At 55.9% G+C, this 12195-nt stretch overlaps 1 protein-coding gene across 6 annotated transcripts in view; it reads right to left on the reverse strand.

Moving 5' to 3' along the window:
• Positions 1-1543: 1543 nt before the first annotated feature.
• The window catches only part of MYH10 (myosin heavy chain 10), a 136501-nt gene continuing 125849 nt past the window's right edge, over positions 1544-12195 (reverse strand). For all 6 annotated transcript variants that reach the window (XM_017348899.3, XM_070061373.1, XM_051825192.2 and 3 more), the window contains 8 exons: positions 10980-11141; positions 8219-8347; positions 8004-8092; positions 7349-7472; positions 7064-7272; positions 5459-5567; positions 4461-4633; positions 1544-3134 (listed from right to left, as the gene is read on the reverse strand). In XM_017348899.3, the coding sequence (XP_017204388.3) occupies positions 2990-3134; positions 4461-4633; positions 5459-5567; positions 7064-7272; positions 7349-7472; positions 8004-8092; positions 8219-8347; positions 10980-11141 (1140 nt within the window). In that variant the 3' untranslated portion in view covers positions 1544-2989. The remainder of the gene's footprint in view (positions 3135-4460; positions 4634-5458; positions 5568-7063; positions 7273-7348; positions 7473-8003; positions 8093-8218; positions 8348-10979; positions 11142-12195) is intronic.

Raw genomic sequence — 12195 nt, forward strand, 5'->3', positions numbered from 1 at the left:
CTCAGAGCCTACTGCTGCTGCCTTCTGTGGAGGGTGGTGCTGTGAGCAGCACTTGTTTGGTTCAAAATAGATGACTTTTAACTAGGAAGAGAATCACCAAATCAATCCTGTTGGCACCTGGAATTTAGGGAGACGGGTGCAGGCTCTTCTGCATTGCCGGTGTCGCTGCTGGTATCCCAAGTCTTGGATCAGCGTGTGATCAGGTCAGGTAACCCCCCAGTATTCTGGGCTTCTTGGTGGGGGCGGAACGCAAGAAAGGGATGGATGCGCCCTCCCTCCTGTGTCACCACTGTGGGTGCTGCAGCCACAGCTTCTAGTATCTTATCCAAGAGCTCGTGGGTTTAGGGGCTTATTTGTCTCAAAAATTCAGAATTCTCCCCTACTAGCTGGCTCTCTCGGTGTCCTCCTCGGTGTTGGTTACTTCTTGGCAGACTGACTGTAGTTCCTGGTTCCACAGTGGCCAACTAGAAGGAATCTTCACTGAAAAAACCCACCACTGTGTAGTCTAATGAGTCACCTAGAAACCTTTGCCGGGCATTCAGAACACAAGGCCGACAGTTTATGGCCGCTGCACTGTGTGTGTCACAGCCTGAGCAGCCGGCTAGCTCCCCGCCGGAGTGTGGCAGTGAGGAGCGCGGGAAGGCCTGGGGCCAGCCTCCCCCTTCACTGAGAGGTTCAGATGAGGGCAGTTTTCACTCCGGGCCGGCGTGCAGAACCCCAGTGCTCTGCCCATACATCTCAGTGCACTGTTTGACACTAAACTGCCTTGGTGGGGATCGCGTGTCCACTGGCTTCAGGGCGTACTTTCTGTCACCAACTTTACCCATCCCTGGGAGAAAAAATATTTTGAAATCTACCCAAGAAATTTGGAAAAACATTCATGGAAAATGTGTATTATGTGTATATGGATTTCAACTTTTGTTCCAAAATAAGCTTATCTTTTTTTTGTATGATTTATTTGAAAAGCAGAGGGACAGAAAGAGACCAAGATCGTCCACCCCTGGTTCACTCTTCAGATGCCTGCAACAACTAGGCCTGGGCCAGACTGAAGCTCAGCCAGGAACTCCATTGTGGTCTCCCACGTGGGGTCCAGTTTGCCTTCCCAGGTGTATTAGCAGGGAGCTGGACTGGAAGTGGAGCAGCTGGCTTTGAACCGGTGCTGGTTTTCTAAGAGGTGGCTGTTAGAAGCCCCTGCACCACAACACTAGCCCCAAGCTTTGTTTTCAGTGTGCATTCTGCCCGCTCGGGACCCTTTAGATTGCGCAGATTCGGTAGTGAGTGTCACTCCCAGATTGCTCCCCTGACAGCTGGGTTCCAGCCCCTGCCCTCAGGCCCTCTCTTCCTCCTGGGTGCATCTCCCCTGGAGGCCGCCTGGAGTCAGGATTGCCCAGGGAATGGGTCTGCCATTCGGCAGTTTTTGGGAGACAGTGCCCCTGGAGGAAAGGGGGCCAGTGGTGTCAATTTAAGTCTGCATAGCTAGCCACCCTCCAATCCGATCAGAGACGGAAAGCTGAGAACAGAAGGTGAAAACAAGATTCCATGGTCACGTGATTATTCTCGTTTATTGAGGTCTGTTCATTCTTAATGGGTGCTTTTCTCTCCAAGTAAACAGAGCAGGCGTAAATATCTATAATGAATAAATTTATTGTCTTACAAAAATCATTGTCTAGAAATATGGGAATACAAGAAAAGATATTTGCAGTCAGGTGTCTGGTGGTCAACAGCCAGGACAGTTCATAAAGGGGAAACTCAAAGATTCCAAACCCACACGACGAGTTCTGCCTAACAGATGTTAAAGCTTTTCACCCAAAAGGCTTGTGTTTTCAAGCACATTGCAGAGGATCAAGGATTTGTAATTAACACTGATTCATTGTCACTGAATGTTTGTAATACCACTTTGACTAGAGGTACATGATATGAAGCACAGTTAAAACTTAATACATTAAATTATTGAGAGGCAAATAATATATTTTAACATTGTCTTAGTACTGTAGTGTCTAAGGCACTTTCTGTAATGTCAGTTTGCTCAGCTATCAACCAAAAACAGAATGCTAAGTGTTCACTGTAACACTGTCCCGAGGGGAGGGAAAAGGAAAAGTGAGAAGGGATTCACCCCACTGGCATGTCAACATTCAGGCAGTGGCCTCTGTCCCTGAGGTCCTCTTAACCTCACTGACAAGCTTGGAACAAGCCTCGGACACAAAACCTATGTTCCCATCTTGGGCTCAAAGCAGCGGCTGAATTTGCAAGGTCGGCATGGGGGCCTGGCTGGCGAGGGGGGAGCCTTGGGAAGACTGAGCGCCACCAGGCTCTGGCTGCCACCTGGGGCCTCCACCCTCAATGCCCACACCAGCCCTGGCTGGACAGTTCACGTGGGTGGACTCAGGGACACTGTCAACTGGAGGGCGCGGCAGCCCCAGTGCAGCCACCCCTCTGATGGTTCCCAAGCCCCCTTCACAGTTTGCTCACGGAAACAGCGTATCATTTTTCGAAGGAAATGAGAGACACAAGTGCAGTTTGGGTTCCACAATGTTCTAAGCGACTGATGTGGCTGAGGAGTCGGGCCACACGGACACAGAACTAAGTGATCTGTCTGCGACAGAGCATGCAGAGCGACGGCGGCGGCCACGGGCTGCCCCCAACCCAGCGACTGGCCTCCAGGGGTCCGGAGTTCGTTTTAAAAAGGGATCTCTTCTTAACATGTGTTATAAAATGTCTCTCGATGACTATATGGAAAATAGATGGGATGAGGAGAATCTGGAATACGCGCGTGTCTGGTGTCTGTATATATAAAAAGGGGAGCGGCTGTGCCTAATTTGAAGCAGGATACAGGACGCGTAGGCTGCAGAGTCTTAAGACACGGTTGATCTTTCGTAAGGAGTCCCGTAGCTTGCCAATTTCCTAAACGCGTAGGAGGCCCCGGGCAGGCTGGCGCCGGGGCGAGTTCCTCTGCGTCCCACCGCATTGCCCCCTCCGGCTTCCCGCGACTTCACTCGGACTGGGGTGGCTGCGTCTCGTTGACATCACTGGTCTTACTTTCTGTGTCGTCATCTGACAGCTCCAGGGAAGCCCCCTCGATGTGCAGCTGGCGCCGGCCAGATCGGCTGGAAGAGAAGCTAATTGGGCCCCCACGCCTGGAGAGAACAGAGAGCAGACACGTGTGGGTAAATGCACAAGAGCGTGCGGCTGTCAGCGTGTCCGGCCCCTAGTGACGCTGGGCCTTCTGTTCCACCCCTTCCTTGCACTTGTGGTGGGAGGGTACATCTGGGGAAGGAACTGCCCCCACCCAGGCAACACGCTGCGTACACAGACCAGGGCTCTCGGTGGGACTGGCTTGATCGACTGCTGGTGACGGGAAGGGTGAGGAGCATGAGCCACAGCGGACGCCCCCTTCTCCCAGGGCCACACAGCGGATCTGTGAGTTTACCTTTGCAAGCCATGGAGGCTGGCTCCCGTGTTCTTGGGGTTTTTACAATCCCTTCCAATGTACAAACCGTCGCGGGCTTGCTGGCTGTACAGAAGCAGGCATGGGCCACGGCGCAGACCCAGCGTGGAGCTGATGGTGCGTTGCCAGCAGCCTCGGCCCGTTTATTTTTTACCTTATTTCGAGAGTTCCCATCTATCTGGCTTGTTCCCCACATGTCTCTAACAGCTGGATCGTAACTACCTGGGCCATCAGTGCTGCCTCCCAGGATCTGGCGCAGGGAAGAGACCCTGGTACTCTGGTGTGGGGTGCACGCTCTCCCTGGGTCCTGCTCAGGTTACCTGTGGTGGTGGTGGTGGGGGTCTGGGTCTGCGTTGGCGCACGGTGGGTTGAGATGCAGCTGGCACCCATGAGCTCAAGTTTGAGTCCCAGCTGCTCTTTTTTTAGATTTATTTGAAAGGCACAGTTACAGAGAGAGAGACAGAGATCTTCCATCCACTGGTTCACTCCCCAAATGGCCACAACAGCCAGGGTTGGGCTAGGCCAAAGTCAGGAGCTAGGAGCTTCCTCTGGTTCTCTAGGTACATTAGCATGGAGCGGGGTCGGAAGTGGAGCAGCCAGGACTGGAACCAGCACCCTTGTTGGATACTGGTACTGCAGGCAGAGGCTTAACCACTGCATCACAGTGCTGGCCCCTGCTAATGCTTCTAGGAGGGCAGTGGAAGGTGGCCCAAGTGCTTGGGATCCTGCACCCACATGGTCTGAGACCCAGATGGAGTTCTAGGCTCTTGGCTTCAGCCTGGCCTAACCCTGGCCATTGCATCCTTTTGGGTCGTAAACCAACAGATGCAAGATCGATTAACCTCCCTGCCTTTTAAATCGGTCAGTCTTAAAAAAAAAGTAGTCTGGTGGCCCTTAGCCCTGCAGCCCTGACAGTCATGAGCGTGGTCTGTTAGTGAAAGAACACGAGTGGGTTTCCTCCTGTGGGATTATCTGTGGGGGACTGCAGGGGCCTGGGAGTGACCCTGGTGCTCACCTCAGCCGGTTCTTCAGGGTGCTGACCTCGCGGCTCAGGCCCTCATTGGCCTCGGTGGCGTCGTCCAGTTCCCGCTGGAGTTTGCGCCGAGAGGCGTTGGCACGTGTAGCTTCTTCCTCTGCCTCCTCCAGCTGCCGCTTCAGCTGCTTCATCCTGGCATTGGCCTTCTCCATCTTAGGGGGGACCAGGCAAACTGGTGAGCAGAGCAAGATCTGCAAACACTGCTCAAATCATTAAAACTCTGAAACATGTTGTTACTAGTAGAGAGTTTTCTGTAGAAAACGACCCAGAGCTTCCTTCACACGAGTGCCCCACGGGATCGTGAGAGGGAAAATGCAACCACACGGACGCCCCCTAGCGCCCGAGGAGGGGCGTTGCAGACGTCACGCTTGGGTTCACGTACAAAGCTACCCTGGGAGGACCTGTCCTGTCGTACGCGCTTAGAGCTTCATTCCTGAGCAGCACGGAAGTCAGAGACATGGGGCCAGCCCATGCCTGCCCTGGTGCCCACAGGCTCAGCAGGAAGGGCCCAAGGTGCCCGACTACAGCAGAGGGGGTAAAGGGGGAGGGGTCAAAGGCAGCAAAAGCCTGAGCCCTATCACCGTCCCGCGTCCGTGGCAGAGGGGAAGGCACCGCGGCCCACGCAGAGCAGTGCAGACCAGCACGGAGCTCCACGCCCTGTGTGTCAGGCCTTGGCGCTTGCATGAGGGTGCCTGCCTGCAGCCACCGCTCCATCCTACCACTATTTCCCGACTGCCAGCCAAGCCCTGGGAAGATGACAGTGGACAAGCAGGCAGGCGTCTTGGCGTGCATGGAGCCTGCCTGCTGGTGGAGGAGATGGATGATGACTTCCACCTGTGGTTTGAGGCCTCACAGTAAAGCCGCCTCCCCTGCTCTGTGCCTTGCTTTAACACCTGTGCATCCCCGGCAGGGCACCAGGGTGAGTCTCAGAGGACTCTGTCAGCTGTCCCACCTGGCGCCCTGCCTTCCTCACACACCTGCTCTTTATACTGGTCTGCATGGCGACGCTCATCTTCAACCTGCATGAAGATTTCCTTCAGCTTCTTCTCAGTGCGGCGGACAAGTTTGTTGGCGGCTGCTCGTTCCCTGTGAAAAGCGAGGGGAGAACGTTTTAGTTACTTGATTGAGAGGCAGAAAGTCTTCCATCTGCTGGTTCACTGCCCAAATGGCTGCATCGGCTGGAGCTGCGCCGATCTGAAGCCGGGAGCTTCTTCCGGGTCTCCCACGCAATGCAGGGACCAAAGGACTTGGGCCATTTTCTGCTTTCCCAGGAGAGCAGCCGGGACTTGAACTGGCACCCATATGGCATTCTGGCACTGCGGGTAGATGACTAACCCAGTATGTCACAGTACCGGACCCAGAAAAAAGGTTTTAATGTAGGGACTGGCATTGCCACCTGCAATGCTGCCACCTATGTGGGTGCCAGTTCAAGTCTTGGCTTCACCACTTCCAATCCAGAGACCCAGAAGAAGTTCCTGGCTTTGGCTTGACCCGGCCCTGGTCAATGCAGCCATTTGGGGAGTGAACCAGCAGATGGAAGACCTCCCTCTCTCTGTGAACTATTTAAATAGATAAATCTTATTAAAATGTAATCTGCTGGCAATAGCTGGCGTCCTGATAGGCTAGGTGAAGAACCCATGCAGTGGTCCCACGTAGGCTGCAAGAACCTGACTTAGATAAGCCAGCGCTGCTGCTAGCAGGAAGCTGGGAGCAGGGCAGGGGTCCAAGCCAGACGCCTGCTGTGGGAGGTGGGTGTCCTGACCTGCAGCCCCGGGTCGGTCAGTCTTTGAGATGACACACTGCCCACAACACCGTGATTCATGTGGCCCTGAAGCTGTTCCCTGTTGGCCATAACAGGCAGATCTGATCTGTGAGTTTGTGAAAGCAAACTGCCACCTGCCAGTTAGACTGAGCCCAGACAACAAACAGAACCCTGGTTCATTAAGTGATTACTTCAAGTCAGAATTTACCAAGGTCCTATTATGCTACGGGTTTCAGCAGCAACAAAACACTGCAGTGCCACCACTGCCTCTTCAGTGAAGCAGACGAACATCTCCCCTCGTCTCCAGAGAGGCCTAGTAGGGAGGGGTTACTTACTTAGAGGACTGCATGGGAAATGGAGCATGTACTTTGGTTTCTTAACAAATATTGTGCAAGAGTGGCTAGCAGGAGGAGTTAGGTGAATTGTAACTAAAAATCAACACGTGTGGTTTAGTTTTGCCCAGGGGAGAGGGAGGACCTGGGTGCTGGGCCCCGTCCCTCCAGGAGGCCGAGTCTGAAGGTGGCAGGCCACGGGCCGGTACACTGGAGACCGCCTCAGTATGGCAAAGCGGGAACCAGCACGTCACAGGCCGCCGCAGACTTGGGGAATGGATGCCGGGAGAGCTGATGGGCAAGACCCAGCCGTCCCCCGAGCACCTCCGGCGCCCCTCTTGGGTGACACGTGCCGCTGTCCTCTCTTCCCATGTAATGGGGAGCCCTGGGGGCAGGGGCACGTCTGTGTGACTTAGACTGAGCCGGGAGCCTGGTCTCTAACAGAGAATGCAGTGAAGTTTTCAGTGTACGGCAGCAAGGACGCTTACTTGGCTTCTTGCTCAAGCTGCTCCTCCAGCTGCCCGATCTTGGCTTCCAGAGCCGAGATGGTGGCCTTGAACTTGGACTTGACAGCACCCTCCAGCTCCTGCAGCTTGGCCTTCAGCTCCTTGTTTTGCCGCTCCAGTTGCTGGCGCGCGTTGTCGCTCTTCTGCGCGGCGCTGCGCTCCGCGGCTAGCTCTGCGTTCAGCGTGTCCACCTGGAGAGCAGAGGGGAGCTCGGTCACCCGGCGTCGGGGCAGCAGGGCCCTTCCCCGGCGCGGGGCCGCCGGCCACCTGCAGCGTGGTCTTGCGGAAGCGGTCGTTGAGCAGCTCCATGTTGCTCTGCTCCTCCTCCAGCTCCTCCTCCAGCTGTGCGATCCGCGCCTCCAGACGCCGCTTCTCATCCAGCAGCGCCGACCTGGAGGGGGCAAGGAGGGGGCGGCGGCTCAGCGCCAGCCTCACACTGTGGGGGAGCCCAGGGCAGTCTCCTGCACTCCCACCTGCCGTTCCCCAGCCTTTCTCCATCCGTGCTCCACACAAGGCAGCCAGAGCCAACTTCTGACGTGCAAACAAGGTCCCAGCCTTCCCTAGCTTAAGCTCTTGAATGGTATAAGAATAAAATGCCAACTTCTCATCCCGGCGCGCAGAACCCTCGGTAATGAGAGGGGGAAATCAACCTGGGGGAGAGGTCGTGTCTAAGGTGCCAGCTTGCCAGACTTGGTATCTGGAAGTGAAGACACAGGACACCTACGGCGTGCCCGGCTGCTTGGGGGCACAGGCAAGTGCGATGGCCAGCGGCCGGGCCCAGCACCGCGTGCCCATCTCTCCCGACCTCGAATGAATGAGCAGAGCAACCGCTGACGCCCATGTGCTGGGTGGCACCCCCGGACGGGGAAGGTGGCCCCTGCTTTCTTGAGCCCACCCTTCCCACCTCTGCCAGGAGACTCACTTGCCAGAAGCGCTGTTGGCGATCTCGTCGGCCAGCTCGTCTCGCTCCTGCTCGGCGTGCCGGCGGGCGCGCTCAGATGACGCGAGTTCCTAAAGAAGTTGAGACGGCGATTTAATCCCGGGGGTCAGAGCTGCCTCGTGTGTAGGGTAGCAGGGCCAGGCTGCAGCGGCCGTGCTGCGGCCACTCGGGGAGCAGGGATGAGTAAGGAAACCAACCTCCTGCAGCTGCAGGATCTCTGCTTCTAGGCTCTTCAGTTTCTTCTCACTCTCTTTGGATTGGGCAAAAATCTCATCTCGGGACGCACGCGCCTCTTCCAGTTCCCGCTGGTAATCCTTCATCTGGGCCTAAGGTTACACGAAGATGCTGGGGTGGTTTTCATTCTCAATTTTTAAACATATGGTATTTTCCCCATATTATAAAAGTAACGCACGTTTGTTGTAGATCCGAGAGTATCCAGAATTGACAAAGACATCAGAAGGAAACTATAGACTAATAGCTCTTAGGAATGTAGATGCAAAAATCTTAGTAAAATAGTAGCAAACAATCTGGTAACATTTAAAAAGGATTTTACACTGTGACCAAGTGGAATTTATCTGAGGAATGCAAGGTTGGTATGATAACCAACAGTGATAATACAGCCCTAAAATCATCTCAATAAATGCAGAAAGCATCTGACAAAACCAAACGCCCTTTCCATATAAACACCCATGAGCTATGAACCCTTCCCGACTCTGATAAGGGGATTCATGAGAAGCCGACAGCCAGGATCCTATTTATTGATCAAACACAGAATGTTTTCCCTTAACAGAAGGCCACTTATTATTTAACACAGTGCTGGAGGTTCTAGCTGTGGTAATTATGCAAGACAAAAGAATCCAGATCGGAAAGGGAGAAGTAGAACTATCTCAATTTGCAGATGATACAATCTTGTATATAGAAAATCTTAAGGAATCTACAAAACAACCATGAGAACAGAGTTCAGCACAGCTGCAGGACACAAGCCCAAGGCAAATATCAACTGCATTTCTACATGCTAACTGAACGGCAACGTGAAGCAGTCACAGTGGCACAAACAAGACAAAGCAGTGGCAGGTCTGACACCCAACGTCTTGAGCCAGTGGACTTATTAAGATGACACTGCCCAAATGACCTGGAGTCCACACAGTAAGTGTCAGAATCCGCGTCAGCTGTGTGTGTGTGAGGGAACTGACAAGTGACCCTAAAATTCATGTGAATTTCTAGGAACTGAAAACAGCAAAGAGACGGGAAAGAGAGGGACAGCGTGCGCTAAGTCACCTAAGTCACACTTCCCGATTTCCAAGCCGCAGAAAGACTGGTGCTGGTGTAGGGACAGGCACCCACAGCCGCGGAGCCGCTAGAGCCCAGAAACACACACACTGCAGCATGGCCCGTGCGTTCTGACGAGGGTGCAGGCGCTCTGAGCGGGGGCCACAAGCTTCAGAGTCCATCTGTGAGTCAGGAAGTCGTGTCTGTGCTCAAACTGGGTGATGGAAATAAAACGAGGCCGGCGCCGCGGCTCACTAGGCTAATCCTCCACCTGCGGCGCCGGCACCCCGGGTTCTAGTCCCGGTCGGGGTCAAAGGCAGTTTTCGTAAATGAGTATTGACCAACAGGCACCTAGGAGGCCCAGGGTTAGTCATCAGGGACGTGCACATCAAAGGCACAGTGAGTGATGGACAGACAGCAGTGCCGCGAGATCTGAGGAAGTGAACCCTGCTGCCTGGCTGCCGGGACCCCACGTGCGCTGCTATGCAGGAGTCTGGCAGTTCCCACTAAGTTACTGTTACCCTGAGACCCAGCAGTTCTACTCCCAGTGACACCCCCGTGCACGTGGACAGCACACGTCCACACAGCTGCACACAGATACTCAGAGCAGCACCACTCGTCCCAGCTAGACAGCGGGAGCAAGGAACACCCTGATGAACAGTGAGTACACGTGGCTGTCTCCAAGCAGTGTGACGTTACTCAGAAGTAGAGAGGAACGAACTACTCGTGCTGTGTCAGGCTGCTCCGTGACGGGAGCCGGCCTACCCACGTGCCACGTCCAACCCCGAGACAGACAGGAGCTGACAGGCGGGGCCGGGCGTGACAGCGAGTGGGTACAGGTTCTCGCAGGGGGAACGAAGTGTCCACAATTAGACGGCGTGGCGGCTGCCTAAGCCTGAATGCGAGGCAGGTGAACCGGGGACTGCACTCAGTAGAGCGCTGGGCAGTCAGTGCTGCTGCAGTGTCCAGTACTAGCGCGGAAGCTGCGCAGTCAGAGCCCCGGGGGAAGACCTCACGGAAGCAGAGAAGTCACTCAGACCTAGGATCCGGAGGGACGTCAACATTTTCTCTAGGTATGCCCGTGTCCCTGTAAAAACCCACGCGTGTGCAAACACACATGCGTGAACATCTGTGCGTGTGCGCAGGTGCTGCCTGGGCTTACGGCCTGCTGCTGTTCTCGGGCCCTCGCCACCTCAGCCCACAGCACTTTCCACTTAGCTTCCACCTCTTTGCTATCATAAATAACATTTCAGCTAAGGTCTTTGTATAAAAACCTCATTTTCACATTTTGCCAGCATAAATTCTTAAGCTACATCCTGACAGCTGCCCCCTAGATCACTACTGACGCTGACTGCCCCCCAGAGGCGGCTGTGCGGGCGCAGGCCGGAACTGCTACAGAGCTGACATTTTGTGGCTGTAGCCGTGAGAGCTGGTGTGCAGCCCGGGCAGCGATGACGGGTGCGCACTGCGGATCCCAGCGCCGCCGAGGACAGCACCACAGCAGGGCTGCTGCAGGCCACCAGAGCACGTTCCGGCAAGGACGTGGCACCCGGAGCCCGTCCCCAGCTCAGTCTCTCTCTGTCACACACACGCACGCACGCACGCACGCTGCAGGCACGGCAGGTCCGCGAGTGCCACCTCGGCGGGCCGCCGCCCCACCCACCGCCGAGGCTGGCGCCGGCCGCACACCTGCAGTCTGCGAAGCTGCTTGACCACTTCGTCCCGGGCTTTGTTCGCGGCCTCGATTTGCGCTTCAAGGTCCTTCAGGTCTATTTCCATTTTCTTCTTGGAAGCAACAGCGAGCGCCCGCTGTTTGCGCTCGTCTTCCAGCTCGGCCTCGAGCTCCCGCACCTGACGGAGAGCATGGAACGATGCCTGGTTAAACCGAGGGCCCCGGCCGGAGGAGAGCAGCCGGCTGGCGGCGGAGCGCTCTGCCCCCTGCTGCTGCCCGGCAGAGCTGCGCTCCGAGGCTGAGCGGTTACTAACCCAGCAGCCGACTCACTGAGGGGGCCCTCAGACGCCAGGGCGCACCGTCCCCGACACGGAAAGCCAGAGTCCCTGACGGCAAGCTCGGGGCCCACCGGGGCTGCAGAACCTTTCTTTGGCCGAGGGCCATCGGGTACTCCTGACGTCACTCACGGGCCGCACACGGTCATCGCCTCACAGACCGGCCGGCCGCAGGTGCAGTCGCTCTTGAGCCCTGCTGTGCTGGCTCCGCAGGGGAGGGGTCGGGGACAGGCCAGCTCGAGCTCACTGCGACGGCCTGGCCGTCAGTGCCTGGACTGGACATGGTCTCCTGGTGCCCTGCTGGGGCGTAGCCTGGGGGCTGCCGCACCCGAGGGGTGGCCTCCTTGGAGGCTCAGAAGCCAGTGCTCTCGGCAAACAGAATGGAGCTGCTACGGACGCCGCAACCTTGTGGGAAGGGGCGTGCTCTGGGGTGATGTCAGGAAGCCAGCAGGCCTCCAAGGGGTGAAGCAGACCCCTCTTGCACCGCCACAGAGCGGAGGTGCTCGCTGGGGTGGGGGGTCTTTATGTCACAGGACCACAGAGGCGGAGCTGATGTGAATCTGCCCTACCCCCACCCCCATCCGACAGTGTGGGGCTTTAAATGGCTCCACTCCAACTTGGAGCTGAGCTTAATTTCCTTTTTTTTTTTTATTTTCCTTTAAGGAAAGATTTATTTATTTGAAAGGCAGAGAGGGAGAGACAAAGAAAAGTCTTCCCTCTGCTGGTTCACTCCCCAGATGGCCCCAAGAGCTGGAGCTGGGCTGACCTGACGCCGGGAGCCTCCTCCGGGTCTCCCACACCGGTTCAGGGTCTCAAACACTTGGGCCATCCTCCGGCTTTCCCAGGCGCATCGGCAGGGAGCAGGCGATGGCTTTTCCCGCTGGGCCACAGCGCCAGC

Source organism: Oryctolagus cuniculus, chromosome 17 (genome assembly GCF_964237555.1).
Source record: "Oryctolagus cuniculus chromosome 17, mOryCun1.1, whole genome shotgun sequence".
Taxonomy (NCBI): domain Eukaryota; kingdom Metazoa; phylum Chordata; class Mammalia; order Lagomorpha; family Leporidae; genus Oryctolagus; species Oryctolagus cuniculus.